General features: G+C 46.4%; 1 protein-coding gene across 6 annotated transcripts in view; it reads left to right on the forward strand.

The window, feature by feature from the left end:
* Positions 1 to 20388, forward strand: part of sesn2 (sestrin 2) — a 134213-nt gene that overhangs the window by 91321 nt on the left and 22504 nt on the right. For 2 of the 6 annotated variants that reach the window (XM_072246246.1, XM_072246248.1), the window contains exon 3: positions 9860 to 9925. The exons of 1 other annotated variant lie outside the window; for it this stretch is intronic. In XM_072246246.1, coding sequence (XP_072102347.1) covers positions 9860 to 9925 — 66 coding nt within the window. Of the gene's footprint in view, positions 1 to 1164; positions 1338 to 9666; positions 9706 to 9859; positions 9926 to 20388 lie in introns of those variants that run through there. 3 more of the 6 variants (XM_072246249.1, XM_072246250.1, XM_072246251.1) reach the window with 3 other exon arrangements.

The following is a 20388-nucleotide window of genomic DNA, read 5'->3' on the forward strand; positions in this document are numbered from 1 at the left end:
GACATACGAATCGGAAGGCTTGTTGCTTGGTTGTAATTTTAACTCTTTTCGGTCTTTTAGTATTTTTCCCACCCCCTAACTAACAATAAAATATCAAACTACATTATGCCCTCTATTACAATAGTTGCGCAAAACTATTTTTAAATTGCAGTTACCAAACAAAAACTTTTTTTTTAAATTTGAAAGGCAGTAACAACCCGTTTAAGAAACCGTTCAGTAAGTTAAGTGACAAAACACGAGGAAATCTGCCACTGCTGGAAATCCCACGCAATGCACACGCTCAATGCTGGAGGAACTCAGCGGGTCAGGCAGGATCTATGGAAATAAATAAACGGTCGACATTTCGGGCCGCCGAGACTCTTCAGCAGGACTCAGGGTCTCGGCCCGAAACGTCGACCGTTTATTTATTTCCACAGACCCTGCCAGACCCGCTGAGTTCCTCCAGCATTTTGCGCGTGTTGCAGGAAGTGAAGTGAGATCGGTGCAAGTAGTTTGGCGTTTGAAGCAAAGTCCACAGATTTCTCCTGTGAATGTTCTCAAGTGTCAAAGTACACCGAATAATTTCCGTTTTCGGCAGATTATTTCTCTCTCCCCCGCTCCACCCCTCCTCCTTTCCCCCCACATCCCCACCCTTCAACACCCCCCCCCCCCGCGAACATCTCTGGACAAACCCGATCAGGGTCTCAAGTTCTTAAAACATCAGTTTCTGCAACTTTTTTTGCAGCTCTGCAAACATTGCAAAAATTCCTGTTTTTTGTTGGTCTGCTAATTCACTGATGTTAAATACTATTCTCTCTCTCACTCACTCACTCACTCACTCACTCACTCACTCACTCACTCACTCACTCACACACACACACACACACACACACACACACACACACACACACACACACACACACACACACACACACACACACACACACACACACACACACACACACACACACACACACACACACACACACAGTTAAACCACTCGTGATGTTGTTTGCCGCGACCAGCCTGGGGATGGGGGCGGGACCAGTCAGGAGAGACTGACCACGGAACGCCGATTGGCTGCTGGCGGCAGGGAGGCGTTTCCTATTGGCCGAGGGGTGGGGGGTGGGACTTCTCTGCCCTATATCAGACCGGCCGAGCAGCCGGAGGGTCGCCGGCTCCGGGAGTTGCTCTGCTGCGGACGGTAGGGTTTCTCCGGCCAGCCCGCCATGAGAGTGGCGGCCGCTTCCCTGCACGGTGGCGGCATGGACTCCGTGCTGGAGGACTATCTCACCTGTGACCATTGTAAGCGGGTCCGCCTTAAGGTGAGTCGCTGGTTCGGGGCTCACCTTCTCCAGGTGAGTTTCCTCGCCCGACCCCTTTGCCGCGGCTAGTTTCCTGCTCTGCATACCCGGGTCGTCGCCAGTCCCGCTGCACACGCCAGACTAACTCAGCAAACTGAACGAGAGAGTCTGCAGATGATTGAAATCGTGATTTAAACTGTTTTTCCCCCTCTGTTAGTGCTACCTGACTTACTGACTTCCTCCAGCTTTGTGTGCGTGTGTGTGCGTGAACGCACTCAGTCTGCGGGTTGGACTCGGCGGGTCCAGCACGCAGTGGGATACGGAGACCGCAGCACCCGCCGACTCTCGTCTCCACTTCTCCCGCGGAACTTGCGCTGCTCAGTGGGGGGAAGTGAGCGAGTACCCGTGTGATGTGTTGATAAAAAAGCAGTCTACCTTCAAGATCTGTGCTCAGCCCTGTCTCGGCGGTAGGTTCACCTGTCCACGGTGCAGTGCAGGGACTCCGCCGCCCCGACTCAAACTCTTCCTGGCCGCACCAGCTTCCGCCCGATTTCGGATACAAGTTCTTCTTTTTGGTTTCTGGTATTCCTGTTACTGCATCTTGACTTGTGAGTGATCCTCTGATGGGTCTTTCCCCGCTTCACTTCCAACATACTCTGGTCGGGGACGGGGGGAAAAACCACTTCTCGGCTGTCCAGTGAGTTGTGTTTTCTGGACGATGGGGATTACATTTCAACTGTGTTACGGGTCAGGACGGGCGTCTATTCGCCGAAAGCTGTTACAAAGGGGAGAATTATAAAGTTGTGTTTATGTCAGTAGGCGGACACGGGTAAAAATAACAGTATAATGTATATTATTGCTATCCGGTTATATGTATTTATAAATTAAATAAGTAGTGCAAAAATACAAATGTCCACTCAGAAATCGGACGGCGGGGTGAAAGAGCTGTTCCTGAATTTTAGCCCTGCGACCAGCTTTCAAGACGCTTAACAGCGGCGCAGTTGTCAGCTTCATCCACCCTGATGTTGAACATCAGTGGGCCAGGCACCTCCGCTCCGTCCGCCGAAAGCACTTTTTTTATTCGCAGTTATTTTGTAAATAACACTATTCTTTGCATTTCTGGTCAGATGTTAAATGCATTTCATTGGCTTTGTATCTGTACTTGGCACAATGACAACAAAGTTGAATCTAATCTAATCTAAATTGGCAGCATGATTAGCCTTTCAGCCTGGTGCTTCATTTTCCCAGTATCTTGTTTTCTCTGCTTGCTTCCTGGGTGATTCCTGGAACTTTGACAGCTCAGCAACTTTGAACGCAGCTAAAAGTTTGGGTTGAGACTAGACGTTGTGGGAATTGGCAAGTCCAATGCTTTCCATCTTCCCGGGAGCTACTTCAATTCTGCTTTCTTGAACCAGCTTGATCCTGGACTTTGTTATCAGTCACAATATCAGTGATGTAGCTAAGTTGCTGCTTGGCAAAACCATTGACCCAGTACTAGTGTGATCACTTTAGTCCATAAGACATGGAAGCAGAAAAAGGCCATTCGGCCTATCAAGTCTGCTCCGCCATTCCATTAAGGCTGATCCCAGATCCCACTCAACCCCATACACCCTTCTCACCGTAACCTTTGATGCCCTGACCTAATCGGGGAACTATCAATTTTAGTTCTATACACACCCAAGGTCTTGGCCTCCACAGCAGTATGTAGTGGAGCATCCCACAGATTCACTACTCTCTGTCTAAAATAAAATCCTCCTTACCTCTGTTCTAAAGGGTCACCCCTCAGTTTGGAGGCTGTGCCCTCGAGTTCTGGACACCCCCACCACAGGTAACATCCTCTCCACATCCATCTTATCTAGTACTTTCAACATTAGGTAGGTTTCAATGAGATCCCCACGCATTCTTCTAAATTTCAGTGAGTACAGGCCCAAGGCTGCCAAACGCTCCTCATATGTTAACTCCTTCATTCCCAGAATCATCCTTGTGAACCTCCAATGACAACACATCCTTTCTGAGATATGGGGCCCAAAACTTGACAATACTCCAAGTGTGGCCTGACTAGTGTCTTATAAAGCCCTCAGTATTATCTCCCTGTTTTTACCTTCTATTCCCCTTGAAATAAATGCAAATGTTGCATTTGCTTTCTTTACCACAGACTCAACCTGTGAATTAATCTCCTTGGAGTCTTGCAGGAGAACTCCCAAGAACCTCTCCACATCTGTAATTTGAATTTTCTCCCCATTTAGGTAATAGTCTACACTGTTGTTCCTTTTACCAAAATGTATTATCATATATTTCCCAACACTGTATTCCACCTGCCACTTTTTTTGCCCATTCTTCCAATTTGTCTAAGTCCTGCTGCAATGGCATTACCTCCGCCCCCCCCCCCCACCTATCCTCGTATCATCCACAAACTTTCCCACAAAGCTGAGTGGAGTGTGATGTTTTCCTAAGGGTTTGTCTTTTGACGGCTCCTCAGGTGGCTGTAGAGGGCGATCTGGGATCCACATACCCTGGTGCAGTTGGGCAAGAGCAAGTGGTGTCTGTTGTTAGCGGCTGGGTCTTTTCGCTGTTCAGTTTTTTCCTTTCGGAGCTGCCACTTGTTCTCTGCGGCACAGTAAAGTTAATTCTTGTGTAGCGCAGCTCTCTCTCGAACAGATTTCCTCCAGGTGTATCTACTGAGTGTGATGGCTTCCCAGTTATTCAATCTAAGAGTTTGAATCCACCACAGTTGCTGGGGAATTTAAATGGAAGTGATTTAAAATGAAAGCAGCATATATACTTTCTGCAAGTCTAGGTTGACAAAGTAATTAACTTGTAACTGCCTGAGGTAAGGGCAGTTGGATGAGCAATAAGTCTTGGCATCTTCACAAAGGAAGAAAAATCTGTTATATAGAACGCAGAACATTACGGCACAGTATGGGCCCTTCCGCCCACGATGTTGTACTGATCTTTTAACCAATCTAACCCTTCCTTCCTACATAACCCTCCATTTTCTGGGGGTTGGGGGACTTTGGGGTTCTCAGGTTTAACTGTTTTTCATTCTTTGGGGCACTTCTGTGTTTTTGTGGATGTTCGTGAAGAAAAAACATTTCAGGATGTATATTGTATACACTTCTCTGACATTAAATTGAACCTTTGAGCCTTTGATTTTCCTATCATCCACGTGCCTGCCTAAGTCTCTTAAATGTATCTAGTGTATCTGCCCCGACCAGCACCCCTGGCAGGGCGTTCTACACACCCACCATTCTGTAAATATATTTAAAAAAAAAACACTGACATCCCCCTATCCTTTTCTCCAAACATTTTAAAATTATGCTCTGGTATTAGTCATTTAATCTCTACAGTTCTTGACTTTAAGGACCTTTGCCAGATCCCTTTGCAGCTTCTGTTCCTGGAAAAGAATGGTTCTGACTTTTCCAGTCTGCCCACACAACTGAAGTCTTCCTTTTTTGTTATAAAACGTAAATAAATATCTCATCCTCAAACTTCATTTTTCCTTGGGACTTGGAACCGGATAGAATCTTCTATTTGAGTGGCTCTGTCACATCCCCAAGGGGCCCCGCTACGAGAACGCAGCATCCATCATGAAGAGCTCTGGCCAACCAGGCCACGCTTGCTTCTTGCTGCTGCAGTGGGGAGAGAGGTACAGAAGCCTTGGGTCCCACATCAGGTTCAGGAACAGTTACCCCTTAACCATCAGGCTCCTGAGCTAATATAGATAACCACTTGCCTCAACACTGAACTGATTCCACAAATTACGGACTTACTTTCAAGGACTCTAGAACTGTATGTTCTCGGTATTGTTTGTTTATCATGTTTTTTTAAATATATATTTGCGCAGTTTATCTTTTGCACACTGGTTGTCAGTTTGTGTGTTTAGTTTTTCATTGATTCCATTGTATTGCTTTGTTCAGCTGTGAATGCCTGCAAGGAAATGAATCTCGGGGGTAGTATATGGTGACATAAACGGTGCATTCTTTGATCATCTACCTTGAACAGTCTGATTTTTAAAACTTGGTATGAAATGTGTTTGGCGGCAGTGGTTCAGTGTAACACATAACAAATAGCTATAAAATATTAAATTCAATAAGTAATGCAAAAATTGAAAAAAAAGTAGTAAGGTAGTGTACAGGGATTCATTGTCCATTCAGAAATCGGATGGCAGAGGGGAAGACGCAGTTCCTGAATCATTGAGTGTGTGTTTTCAGGCTCCTGTATCACCTCCCTGATGGTAGCATTGAGAAGAGGGCATGTTCTGGGTGATGGGGGTCCTTAACGGTGGATGCTACCTTTTTGGGTTATCACCTTTTGAAGGTGTCCACAATGCAATTGGAGCAAATGGCGGTGTTGGAATTTGGGAACAAAGCAGAAGGGGAGATTTCTCAAAGTGGCTGGTCTCCACCCAAAGGTTACTCAGTCAATTTTGTGGGCAGCACTTGTCGGTCGGAAGGTTGTGGGTTCAAATCCCCCCCAGGGACTGGAGCCCAAATATACTTTATTGTCGCCAAACAATTGATACTAGAACGTACAATCATCACAGCGATATTTGATTCTGCGCTTCCCACTCCCTGGATTACAAATCAATAGTAAATATTAAAAATTTAAATTATAAATCATAAATAGAAAAATGGAAAGTAAGGTTGTGCAAAAAAACTGAGAGGCAGGTCCGGATATTTGGAGGGTACGGCCCAGATTTGGGTCAGGATCCGTTCAGCAGTCCTATCACAGTTGGAAAGAAGCTGTTCCCAAATCTGGCCGTACGAGTCTTCAAGCCCCTGAGCCTTCTCCCGGAGGGAAGAGGGACGAAAAGTGTGTTGGCTGGGTGGGTCGTGTCCTTGATTATCCTGGCAGCACTGCTCCGACAGCGTGCGGTGTAAACTGAGTCCAAGGACGGAAGATTGGTTTGTGTGATGTGCTGCGCCGTGTTCACGATCTTCTGCAGCTTCTTCTGGTCTTGGACAGGACAAATTCCATACCAGGTTGTGATGCACCCTAGAAGAATGCTTTCTACGGTGCATCTATAGAAATTAGTGAGGGTTTTAGGGGACAGGCCAGATTGAGGCTGACGAGTGCTGCTTGTTGGGGGTGTTTGGAGACAGCTTCCACGGGTGACTAAATTAGACTATGGGGAGAGATTGAGTTGCCTGGGATTGTACTCGCTGGAATTCAGAAGAATGAGAGGAGATCTTGTAGTAACAGATAAAATTATGAAAGGGATAGATAAGGGGGAAGTTGTTTCCACTGGTAGGTGAGACTAGAACTAAGAGGCATAGTCTCAAGAGTCGGAGGAGTAGATTTAGAACGGGGAAAAGGAGGAACTGCTTTTCTCAGAAGGTGCTGAGTCAGTGGAATTCTCTGCCCAATGAAGCAGTGGAGGCTACTTCAGTAAATATATTTAAGACAAGGTCGGATAAGATTTTGCATAGTAGGGGAATGAAGGGTTATGGGGAAAAGGCAGGTAGGTGGAGATGAGTCCATGGCCAGATCAGCCATGATCTTATTGAATGATGGAGCAGGCTTGACAGGCCAGATGGCCGACTCCTGCTCCTATTTCTTGTGTTCTTAAAAGATTGGAGCTGTTTTGAACAGGAGTAAGGGAAGTCTCTCTGGGCCGATGCCTCACCCTAGGGTGACATCAACAGTCTTACCATGCTGTTATTCTGCATCTGTTCCTAGCATCACAGCAGTGAAGTTCAGAATCACCGAGACCATTGTTGTTGTTTGTCATCTGGATGATCATGTGGTGAACTGGATCAGCAAATTTGAGGATGACACCAAGACTGGGCGTATTAGTGGACAGAGAGGAAAAACTATCATAGCCTGCAGTGGGAGCTGGACCAGCTGGAAAAATGGGCTGAAAAATTGACGATGGCATTTAATGCAGATAAGTGTGAGGTGTTTCACTTCGGGAGGACAAACCAGGGTAGGACGAGCATGGTGGATGTTAGGCAGTGATTGATGTGTTAGAACAGAAGGACCTAGAAATACAGGTCCATAATTCATTGAAAATGAACCTTTGAACCTTTGCTCTGCTGCAGCTTGCTCCCACAGTAATACTTCAGTCTTCTGGTAAGAACCCGCATCAACACACTGGTCACCTCACTACGGGAAGGATGTGGATACTATAGAGAGAGTGCAGAGGAGATTTACAAGGAGGTTGCCTGAATTGGAGGACGTGCCTTATGAGAATAGCTTGAGTGAACTTGGCCTTTTCTCCCTGGAGCGACGGAGGATGAGAGGTGACCTGATGGAGGTGTATAAGATGATGAGGGGCATTGACCGTGGGGATATTCAGAGGCTCTTTCCCAGGGTTGAAATGGCTAACATAAGGGAGCATAATGTTAGGAAGCTTGGAAATAGGCACTGAGGGGAAGTCAGGGGTAAGTTTTTTCACACAGAGTGGTGGATGTGTGGAATGCACTGCCGGTGGCGGTGGTGGAAGCAGGTACAATAGGGTCTTTTAAGAGCCTCTTATATAGGTACATAGAGATTAGAAAAATAGAGGGCGATGCGCTAGGGAAATGCTAGGCATTCTCTAGAGTAGGTTACAAGGTCAAAACAACATTGTGGGTTGAAGGGCCTGTAATGTGCTCTAAATTTCTATTTTCTATATGCTAGGTTCAGAATTCATGGCCAGTATCTTGTCCTGTAGAGGTTCTGCAGATGCTGGAAATCAGGGTAACTCTTGCAAGTGGCATCACAAGGCCTGGAGATGTTAAAGAGTAACACATACAAAGTTCGGCAGGTCAGGCAGCATCTATGGACAGCAATAATCTCACTGGAAAGGTCTCCGTCCAAAATATCGACTGTTTATTCCTCAACATTCCATCACCATGGATGTGAGTGCTACTGGACGATAGTTGTTAAGGCTATCAGAGATGAAGAGGGACTTGGGAGTCCTCGTGCAAGACTCCCAGAAGGTTCATTCACAGGTGTAGTCTGTGGTAAAGAAGGCAAGTGCAATGTTTGCGTTTATTTCAAGGGGAATAGAATTTTAAAACCAGGAGATAATACTGAAGCTTTATAAGACACTAGTCAGGGTGCTCTTGGAGTATAGACAACTGTTTTGGGCCCCTTATCTCAGAAGGGATGTATTGTCACTGGAGAGAGTCCAGATGAAGTTCACGAGGATGATTCCAGGAATCAAGGGGTTAACATATGAGTAGCATTTGGCAGCTTTGGGCCTGAACTCACTGGAATTTAGAAGAATGTGAGGGGGATTTCATTGAAACCTACCAAATGTTGGACACACACTCAGTGTTTTAGAAACAACTTCTTCCCTTCCGCCCCCAGATTTCTAAACTGACCATGAACACGACCTCATTTTTTGCATTACTTGTTATTCTGTCTGTTTATTTATTTATTGAGATACAGCATAGGGTGGCCCTTCCAGTTCTTTGAACCACGTTGACCAGCAATCCCCCAATTTAATCCCGGCCTAATCACCAGACAATTTACAATGACCAATTAACCTACCAGTCGGTAAGTCTTTGGATTGTGGGAGGAAACCAGAGCACCCGGAGGAAACCCATGCGATCAGAGGGACAACGTACAAACTCCTTACAGGCAGCAGCGGGAATTGAACCAGGGTCAGCAGTTCTGCAAAGCGTTGTGCTAACCACTATGCTACCCTACTGCCTTTCTTATTGTAACTTGCAGTAATTCATGTATTTTCCTACAGTGGGGGAGTCTAAGACCAGAGCGCACAGCCTCAGAATAGAGGGGCGTCCTTTTAGAACAGAGATGAGGAATTTCTTTAGACAGTGGTGAATCTGTGGAATTCATTGCCACAGGCGGCTGTGGAGGCCAAGTCATTGAGTATATTTAAGACAGAGGTTGATAGATTCTTGATTAGTCGGGGCATGAAGGCATACGAGGAGAAGGTAAGAGATTGGGACTGAGAGGGAAATGGATCAGACATGACGAGATAGCGGAGCAGACGCGATGGGCCAAATGGCCTAATTCTGCTCCTATATCTTACGGTATTGCACTGCACTGCTGCTGCATAACAACGAAACTTCACAAATATCAGGATCGTAAACCAGGTTCTGATTCTAGTCCTTCCCTTCAGTGTTGCCGTGTGAATGAGTGGTTAAGTTTACCGTCTGCGTGATTTCAAGTTTCTGCCTCACCGAATTAAAGTGTGGCCAAGCTGCCGGCGAAATATTTGTCGGATGTGTAATAGAACAGAAAGGCAAGTTGGAATTGGTTTCCTAGAGTTATGTGAGAGTGCAACATCCCTGTGACTGATGTCATAAGCAGGAAGGCTGATGCATTAGCTACCAGAGTAATGAACCATTGACTAATACACATTAAGGAAGTCTCAGTTCACAAAGGCACTGCAATCTGATGAAATAGTATGTGCTTCTGAAGAGTGCTTTTGGGTTCCTTAAATATGAAGGGAAAGCTGTTGGAAATGGTGAGTTCTGTAGTGCTAATATCACTATGTATTGTGTATGTGTTCAGAAATGGGACACAGAAGACAGCTTAATTGTCAACCCTCTTCTAACACTTTGTGGGGCAAATTTTCCATTAACAAAGCAAGCTTGTAACTGTGATTCATTTGCATTTAGGATCGGAAGGTGAAGATACCTCGCCCTATTGGTCTGGGTCCAAGTTCCTTCATTCCAGCCAGAGAGGTATGCGAATTAAGTTTGAATTTTGAAGTTTCATTGGAATAATCTTTTACGCACCTCAGCAACACAGTCAAAATGCCGGAGGAACATGTCTCTGTGTCTCTTTGGATTTCCAGCATCTGGAGACTTTCTTGAGTTTTTGTCATGTACACCTCTGTGCTGATCCGTTTACAAAGTGACAGATTTTAAACGGGAGATTCTGTCACTTTTTTAAAAAAGATGTAACTTTCAATAGCCCTCGATATTGGGTGGCACGGACCTGTAGCATAATACTATTGAAGTGACCCAAGTTTAATTCCCATCACTGCCTGTAAGGAGTTTGTACATTCTCCCCGTGACCGTGTGGGTTTCCTCCGGCAGTCCAAAAGCGTGTGGGTTAGCAGGTTACTCGGTCACGTGTGTAATTGGATGGAGGCATAGGGGCTCGTTGGGACAGAGGGCCTGCGTCTCTCCATAAAATAAAGGACTGGCTGGGTGCTGCCTGTCTCACAACTACAACAAAGTTCCACTCTAGTAGCTCAGAATGAGATCACTTGGCCCTGACTACCTACATTTGTCGTTGCGGGGGTGGGGGGGCACGGTAGCATAACAGTTAGCATAGCACTAATACGGTCCTAGAGATCAGGGTTCAATTCCTGCCCCTGCCTGTAAGGAGTGTGTGTGTGTGTGTTCTTCTTGTGACAGCGTGGGTTTCTCCCGGGTGCTCAGATTTCCTCCCACAGTCCAAAGACGTGCGGCTTAGAGTTAGTAATTTGTGGACATGCTGTGTGGTGACACTTGCAGGCTGCTTCAGGCATGTCCTTGGATTATGTTGGACATTAACACAGACTGTTTGTTTTTAATGTACATGCGACAAGTAAAGCTAATCTTTAGGTACGACCGCAGTGGTTGTGCCACTGGACCAGCTGGTAGGGGCCTGGACTATTGATGTCAAGGTGAGGTCAAATCCTGCCTTGGAGCTGAGGAGTTGTAAGAGTTTATTAGAATCAATAAATTCAAGGTGCGTCTTTACTGAAGGATGTGTAAGGTGCTCCAACCCTCTGCTAGCCTGCAGGTCACCCTTGGGCAAGGTGTAGCACCTGCTTAGCCCACCAATCAGGGTCATGTGAAGCCATGGGAGCAGATGGTGGATGGTCGTATGAGCAGCTGGTTATGTGACCACTGACATCAGGCAGACAATCTCTGAAGAGTATTGATAATGGCTGGGGTCACCCGTCTTGAAAAGACACTGCCCAGAAGAAGGCAATGGCAAACCACTTCTGTAGAAAATTTTGCCAAGAACAATCATGGACATGTCTTCAGCTTTCTGGTTGATCTTTCACTGATTCTGTTCCAGTTACTGTTCTTATAGGTTTGCTGAATATGCCCACAAGCAAATGAATCTCAGGGTTGTATATGGTGATGTATGTACTTTGATAATAAAACTTACTTTAACTTTGGAAACATCATGAATGCCTAATTTTTACAACATGGCACATAAAGGTTGAGCGATAAGAATTATGAAAAATCTTAGTAATGAAACAACCAAACAAAAAAAATTATGCTTTGGCTGCTGGTCCCATACCAGCCAGGCCAAAGTGTAGAGGCCAGACCGAGTGGTCCAGCGGTCCTCCAGGTTTGGGGGTTCAATCCGTACCCGTTCGGCACTGAAGAAGTAACTCTTAACACTTCTCCTGAGGGCCTCTATGATCTTTGTTTGAGTCTCGGGAACAATTATGAATGGACAGTAGATGTTGGCATCACCAGTAACATCCACTTCCCATAAACGAGGGGCAAACAGCTACAAGCCAAGATGCTGAGGAACTCAGCAGGTCAGGCATTGGAGGGAAATGGCAGCTGCTGTTTTGAGTGCTAGTGGGTGTCCACCATGTCCGACGATGACAGGAAACCTGTGCGGGAGAGGTTTTAAAGTGGAAACGCCATTGTACTGGAGCAGCCCTACTCTCTCGACCTCAGAAGTCCGGGTCCAGTGGTACGAACAAGTGTCACAAAGTGGGGTCTTTCTTGGTTGGAGCAACACACATCAAAGTTGCTGGTGAACGCAGCAGGCCAGGCAGCATCTCTAGGAAGAGGTGCAGTCGACGTTTCAGGCCGAGACCCTTCGTCAGGACTAACTGAAGGAAGAGTGAGTAAGAGATTTGAAAGGATCATGGGACAGGAGGTCCGGGAAGAAAGACAAGGAGGGTGGGGGGGGGGGAACCCAGAGGATGGACAAGGGGTATATTCAGAGGGAGAAAAAGGAGAGTGAGAGAAAGAATGTGTGTATAAAAGTAAGTAACAGATGGGGTACGAGGGGGAGGTGGGGCATTAGCGGAAGTTAGAGATCCTCTCGTATCCCCTTTTGCCTATCACCTGTCCAGCTCTTGGCTCCATCCCTCCCCCTCCTGTCTTCTCCTATCATTTTGGATCTCCCCCTCCCCCTCCAACTTTCAAATCTCTTACTCACTCTTCCTTTAGTTAGTCCTGACAAAGGGTCTCGGCCTGAAACGTCAACTGCACCTCTTCCTAGAGACGCTGCCTGGCCTGCTGCGTTCACCAGCAACTTTGTGTGTAGCTTGAATTTCCAGCATCTACAGAATTCCTGTTGTTTCTTTCTTGGTTGGGGTGGATGACCGTGACGTCTTCTGTGCCTTGTCGTGCCCTTCCCTCTCCACGGAGCGTTGCAGAACCACCTTCCTGGCCGTTGGATCTCACTGTAGATCTCATCACCCAGGCTGCCAGAGCTGGCTTCACATGACCCTATCTCACCAGGGTGTGAGCCCGCCTGTCGTTTTGAGTCTTGCTTACTTATTGCCCTTTATGCCACTGGCATTTAGGGCAGCAATGAAGATCCTCCATTTCTGGTGGTGTTCAGGGCTTCCTTCATCGTGTCAGTAGCTTCCTCTCAGTTTTCACTACTGTCAGTCAAACGAGCCCCGGGTGGAGACTCAGGAATACCGTCACACTCAGATGCAGAAGGATTCTTCATAGCTGTTTCTGCCGAAGGATCTCGGCCTGAAACGTCGACTGTACTTTTTTCCATAGATGCTGCCTGGCCTGCTGAGTTCCTCCAGCATTTTCCGTGTGTTGCTTGGATTTCCAGCATCTGCAGGTTTTCTCTTGTTTGCTGTTTCTGTACTAGTTTTGTTTTTACCAGGCAGAATTGTTAGCCCTGAGCTGAACCCCCAAACCAGGACCGCTCTTCGTCTGGCCTCTACCCTTTGACCTGTCTGGCATGGGTGACCCTACCAAGAGCCAAAGCATAAAGCCCTGACTCCAGCCAACATAGCTTTCCAGGATATTGAGGCACACGAGCTTCCAAATCCAATGACAAATTTGTGGTCCATTTGGAGGAAGATGAGACCTTTCATCCAGCCCAGTTCATGCCACAGATGCTGCCTGGCCTACTGAGTTCCTCCAGAACTTTTGCTCCAGATTCCAGCATCTGTGGTTGCTTGTCTCTCGTCGAAGCAGCCTGTCACCTTCAAGCTGCAATGCAAAGCAGAAAGCTGACTTTGTTTAGTCACATCCTGTTTTGAAGAGTTGCTCAGTGTCTACCTTTTTGCCCAGCAATTGCATCATACAAGGGAGTCGTTTGGCTGACGTGTACAAAATTGTGGGCATGTTATGCTGGTGTTGGGATGTGTTGTGACTCTTGCAGGCTGCCCCTACACATCCTTAGGGTGTGTTGCTGGTTAATGCGAACAATGCGTCTCGTGCTATGTCTTAATGTGTGATTAACAACTGAATCAGAAACGCTGGAGGAGCCGAGCAGCTCAGGCAGCATCTGTGGAAGGGAATAAACAGCCGATGTTTTGGGCTAAGACCTGTCATCAGGACTTGGATAGGAAGGGGAAAAGATGCCAGAATAAGAACTTGTGGGAAGGGAACACTTACAAGCTGGCAGCTGATAGGTGGATGGGTTGGGGAGGGAGGATGAAGTGAGAAACTGGGAGGTGATTACTGAGACCGTGTGGGGGGGGGGGAGGAAGGTGTGTGGATGGAGGGGGTGATGTAGTGAGAAGTTGGGAGGAGATGAGTGGACTGGGTAAAGAGATAAAGGAGGAATCTGATAGGAAGGGAAATGGACCATGGGACAAAGGGAAAGGGAAGGAGAGCCAGAGGGAGGTGAGGAAAAAAGGGTGAGAAGAATTGGGAATGGAAAGGGAGGGAGAGGGAAGGAATTACTGTAAGTTAGAGAAACCGATTTTCATGTCATCGGGTTGGAGGCTACATAGACAATATCAGGTGTTGCTCCTCCAGCCTGAGCTTGGCATCTTTGTGGCAGTCGAGAGGACAATGGACAGACTTGTCAGAATGCGAATGGAGAAGTCACATTGAGCTGGGTATATTATTTTGGGTGTTCCTCAAGATTTACACCATCAGCAAAATCTCTTGTTTTTTGTGTAGCTTGGCAGACCCAGTTTAAAGCCGAGCCTTTTGCTGTTCGCTGTTTTCCTTCTGTGTTTTATTATCCGATAATGACGGAATTCTGGAATAACTATCAGATCAGAGTCTTTCAGAGGAGGGAAAACAACACTGTGTATTTACAGAGTCTTACCACTACTGTTCTCTTTCAAACTAGTGCAGTACTTTGCCAAGATGAGCCACCCTCAGGGTAGAGGGACAACAGCTTTTATTCTGTCTGGGTACCCACCAACCTGATGGCATGAATATCAATTTCTCCTTCTAGCCCTCACCCCTCTGTTCCGCACTCTGACCTTCTCACCTGCCTATTATCTTCTCCTTGGTCCTCTCCTCCTTCCCTTTCTCCCATGGTTCCCTCTCTTCTCCTATCACATTTCTTCTTCAGCCCTTGACCTTTCCCACACGCCTGGCTTCACCTATCACCTTCCAGCTAGCCTCCTCCTCCTCTTCTTCTCTTCTCTCCCCCCCCCCCACCTTTTTATTCCGGCATATTCCCTCTTCCTTCTCAGTCCTGAAGAAGCGTCTTGGCCCGAATCATCGACTGTTGATTCTTTTCCACAGATACTACCTGACCTGCTGAGTTCCCCCGGCAATTTGTGTGTCATACTTTGCTTGCTTTCTTCCCACTTGCTGCAGTTGCTTGTCTAATCTTAAATGCTGATGCAGCCTCTTTTGATCGCTAGCTTTGGCTGCACCCTCAACACCCCGCCTTCTACTAATGCATACAAAATGCTGGAGGAACTCAGCAGGTCAGGCAGCAAGAATACAGCCATCATCAAGAACCCCTCCACCCAGGTCATGCTCTCTTCTCACTGCTGCCATCAGGAAGGAGGTACAGGAGCTTCAGGACTCGCACCACCAGGTTCAGGAACAGTTATTACCCCGAGGCTATCAAGCTCTTGAACCAGAGGGGGTAACTGTAGTCACCCCAACACTGAATTGTTCCCACACCAATAGACTCACTTCAGAATCGGCTTTAATATCTCCGACATATGTTGTGAAACTTGTTGTTGTGGAGAAGCAGAATATTGCAACACACAATAAAAAAAAAACTAAATTATGATAAGTATTAATATATTAAGAAAAGTTAAATGTGCAAAAAGGAGAGCGGGGGGGGTAAAAAGCTGTGAGGTAGTGTTCAGGGTCAAATGTTCATTCAGAAATCAGATGGGAGAGGGGAAGAAGCTGTTCCTGAATCATTGACTGTGTGTCTTCGGGCTCCTGTACCTCCTCCCTGATGGTGGCAATGAGAAGAGGACATCTCCTGGGTGGTGGATGCCACCTTTTTGAGGGACCACTGCTTGACGATGCCCTGGATGCTCCGGAAGCTAGTGGCCATGATGGAACTGACTGAACTTACAACTCTCTGCAGCTTATTTCGATCCTGTGTGGTAGCCCTCACCACCTGCCGCCATAGTGGACGGTAATGCAGCCAGTAGGAATGCTCTCCATGGCACATCTGTGGAAATTTGTGAATGTCTGTGGTGACATACCAAATGTGCTCAAACTCCTCATGAAATATAGCCGCTGTTGTGCCTTTTCTGTAGCTGCATCGATCTGTTGGGTCCAGGATGGATCCCTCTGACGTTGATACCCAGGAGCTTTCAAGGATTCTTTATCTCGGGGTACGTGTCCACAGATCCCTAAAAGTTGCCTCACAGGTGGATAGGGTAGTTAAGAAAGCTTATGGGGTGTTAGCTTTCATAAGTCGAGGGATAGAGTTTAAGAGTTGTGATGTAATGATGCAGCTCTATAAAACTCTGGTTAGGCCACACTTGGAGTACTGTGTCCAGTTCTGGTTGCCTCACTATAGGAAGGATGTGGAAGCATTGGAAAAGGTACAGTGGAGATTTACCAGGATGCTGCCTGGTTTAGAGAGTACGCATTATGATCAGAGATTGAGGGAGCTAGGGCTTTACGCATTGGGGAGGAGGAGGATGAGAAGAGACATGATAGAGGTGTACAAGATAATAAGAGGAATAGACAGCCAGCGCCTCTTCCCCAGGGCACCACTGCTCAATACAAGAGGACATGGCTTTAAGGTAAGGGGTGGGAAGTTCAAGGGGGATATTAGAGGAAGGTTTTTTACTCGGAGAGTGGTTGGTGCGTGGAATGCACTGCCTGAGTCAGTGGTGGAGGCAGATACACTAGTGAAGTTTAAGAGACTACTAGACAGGTATATGGAGGAATTTAAGGTGGGGGGTTATATGGGAGGTAGGGTTTGAGGGTTGGCACAACATTGTGGGCTGAAGGACCTGCACTGTGCTGTACTATTCTATGTTGTATCTCATGTTCTCGTTGTTTATTTATTATTTTCTGTTTTGGTTTTGAACTTGCACAGTAGGTCGTCCTTTGCACATTGGTTGTTTGTCCGCCCTGCTGAGTCTGGTCTTTCACTGGTTCTACTGTGTTTCTTGTATTTACTTCGACTGCTGACAAGGAAATGGATCTCAGGGTCTTATATGCTGCCATATATATTCTTTGATAATAAATTTACTTTGAACTTCGAGCATCAGTGGGGTGGAGTCAACAATGAATGTTTAGAGCCAAGACCTTTATCAGGACTGGAAAGGAAGAGGACAGAATCGCCTTGTGTTTCGAACCAGTGACGTCCTTGGCTATTCAAAAGTCATTGCCCGACTGACTACCTTGAGATTAAAAATAAATCTCCAGGTTGTATATGGTGGCATATACGTACTTTGGTAATAAGTATACTTTGGATTCATTTGTGGAAATGAATAAACAGTCAACGTTTTGGGCTGAGGCCCTTCTTCAGAACTGGAAGAGAGAGCAGAAGTGGTTATGTTTTGTAACTTCAGAACATTAAATTAATTCAAAGGGTGCAAGCTCCTGCCACCTGCCTGCAAGGAGTTTTTATGTTCTCCCTGTAACTGTGCGGGTTTCCTCCGAGTGCTCAGATTTCCTCCCACAGTTCAAAGATGTACCAGCTGATTGGTCATTGTAATTTATCCAGTGATTAGGCTAGGGTTGCTGGGTGCTGCGGCTCAGGGGCTAGAAGGGCCCATTCTGCACTGTTATCTCAATAAATAAATAGCAAGATGGGGAATAGAGCCTGTTTTGCCCAAGTAGGCAAGATCATGGCAGTGAAAAGACACAGCCCTCCAAAGAATTTCAAACTATTTTGTCGGACCAAGTCAAATGATGTTTCAATCATAGGGCACTACAGCACCGAAACAGGCCCTTCAGTCCATCTAGTCTGTGCAAACCTTTGTTCTCCTGGTCCCATTGGCCCACATCCTGACCATAGCCCTCCATACCTCTCTCATCCATATATTTAAATTTCTTTTCAATATTGACATTGAACCTGCATCCACCATTTCTGCTGGCAGTTCATTCCACATTCTCTACTCCAGAGTGAAGAAGCTGCACCTAAATATTTCACCTTTCACCCTTGACCTATTTGGGTGGCAGGGTGGCAAAACATCTCTACTGAAGGAGGTGTAAGGTGCTCCTTCCCTCTGCTAGTCTACAGGTCACCCTCGGGCAAAGTGTAGCACCTGCTTAGCCCCCCGATCAGGGTCATGTGAAGCCATGGGAGCAGGTGGTGGATGGTCGTACGAACAGCTGGTACACATCACAAGTCCTGGTTATGTGACCACTGACGCCAGGCAGACAATCTCTGAAGAGTATTGATAATAGCTGGGGCCACCCGTCTTGTAAAGACACTGCCCAGAAAAACACAATGGCAAACCACTTCTGTAGAACAATTTGCCAAGAACAGTCATGGACAGAGCATGATCGCCTACATCATATGACACAGCACATAATGAGCGAACCCTTAACCAATGACCTAAACTTCTAGTGTGAGTATGTGAGACACCTCACTCAGTCAGTCCTGTCAACCCTGAGATTCATTTTCCTGTGGGCATACTCAACACATCGAATAGTAACTATAACAGGATCAATGAAAGATTAAGTAGAGCATAGAAGACAACAAACTGTGCAAATGGAAATATAAAGAAATAGCAATAAATAACGAGAACATGAAATAACAAGGTAAAGAGACCCTAAAGTGAGATCATTGGTTATGAGAATATCTCAATGGATAAGTGTAGTTATCCTCTTTTGTTCAAGAGCCTGATGGTTGAGGGGTAGTAACTGTTCTTGAACCTGGTGGTGTGAGTCCTGAGGCTCTCGTACCTTCTACCTGATGGTAGCAGCGAGAAAGGTGCATGGCCTGGGTTTTGAGGATCTCTGATGGTGGATGCTTTTCTATGGCAATGTTTCATGTAGATGTGTTCAGTGGGTGGGAGGGTTTTACTGGTGATATACTGAGCCGAATCCACTACATTTTTACAGGATTTTCCATTAAAAAGACATTGGTGTTCCCGTATCAGGCCATAATGCAGCCAGTCAGCACACTTTCCACCACCTGTCAATAGAAGTTTGCCAAGGTGTTTGATGTCATGCCAAATATCCGCAGGCTCTTGAGAAAGTAGATGCGCTGTCATGAGGCACTTATGTGAGGTGATTACATTTACACAAATACATTTATATCCTGATCTGCCAGCTGCTGCCTGCAGGACAGAGGGGCCAGGACATCCCATTTCTACCCCCCCCCCCACTCCCATACTGTTTGTATTGCTGGAATCTGGCATCTGTGCTCCTGAACCCCCTGTGCTCCTCAGTGACTGCAATTCCAGTTTCGAATTTAACCAGTGGTTTTGAGCTCGACCGCTCCCAATTTGGCTCTTCCCGGACCATTCTCGTAAATTGCCTGACAGGAGCTTTCCAACCCCTTTTCTCGAAACCCTAATGCGTTGTGACTCAGTTTTGTATTTAAAAAAAAATATCCTGCTGTCCTGCTGTTCCTCTGCTGAAGAAAGGAAGTAAATAGGTGATGTAATCGTGGTTCTGGTTTGCATCAGGTGAGTGCCTAGTTACTGGTTACTTGTCAACACTGCCTAATGGAGCTCCTGGCCCTGAATAAAACCAGACACTGATTGTTACCTGGATGCTTTTACCAGTTCCGTTCAGTTATTTTTTTACGTCAGAGGAATCCTTAGGAAATCTGAATCGGAATGGTAAAACAAACTGGCTGTGGCGAAGTGCCGTATCATACCTCTGAATTCTGCTGATTAATGTCTCTTCCTTGTGCAGTCTGAAGGGGTGCTTATCTGCAAACCGGTTTTTCCACCGAGGTTGGGAGAGATGAGAACCGGAGGTCATGGGTTTAGGGGTGAAAGGTGAAAATTATTTAAGAGGAATCTGAGGGGGAGCTGCTTCACTCGGTGCGGTGAGAGCTCGGAACGAGCTGATAGAAGTGGTGAATGTATGTTTGTTTGCAACATTAAAGAGAAGTTTGGATAGGTACGTGGATGGGACGGGTGTAGAGGGCTATGGTCCAGGTGCGGGTCAATGGGACTAGGCAGAATGGTAGTTCAGCTACAAGATATTGAAAGGCCGGCGTAGAGTGGATGCGGAGAGGATGGTTCCTGTAGTTGGGGGAGTCCAGGACCGGAGAGCACAGCTTCAGAGTAGAACGAAGTCTGTTTAGACAGAGATGAGGAGGAATTTCTTTAACCTGAGGATGGTGAATCTGTGGAATTTGTTGCCTCATGGCTTGTGAAGGCCAAGTCATTCGATATATTTAAAGTGGGGTTCATAGACTCTTGATTAGTCAGTGCGTCAGAGGTTATGGGGTGAAGGCAGGAGAACAGCATTGAGAAGGATAACCAATTGGCCAAGATGGAATGATGGAGCAGACTCGTCTAGATGAAAAAGCCTAATTCTGCTCCTGTGCCTTGTGGTTAATGGAAAATTGGGGGGGGGGGGGTGGGGGATGTCAACTGTCCATGCTTATCACCTTGTACACCTCTATCAAGTCTCCTCTCCTCCTCCTTCACTCCAAAGAGAAAAGGCCTAACTCACTCAACCTATCCTCATAAGACTCGCTCTCCAATCCAGGCAGCTCTCCTGGTAAATCTCCTCTGCAACCTCTCTGAAGCCTTCCACATCTTTCCTATAATGAGGTGACCAAAACTGAACACAAGTGTTGTCTAACCAGAGTTTTATAGAGTTGAAACATTACCTTGACG

Source organism: Mobula birostris, chromosome 29 (assembly GCF_030028105.1).
Source record: "Mobula birostris isolate sMobBir1 chromosome 29, sMobBir1.hap1, whole genome shotgun sequence".
Classification (NCBI taxonomy): Eukaryota; Metazoa; Chordata; class Chondrichthyes; order Myliobatiformes; family Myliobatidae; genus Mobula; species Mobula birostris.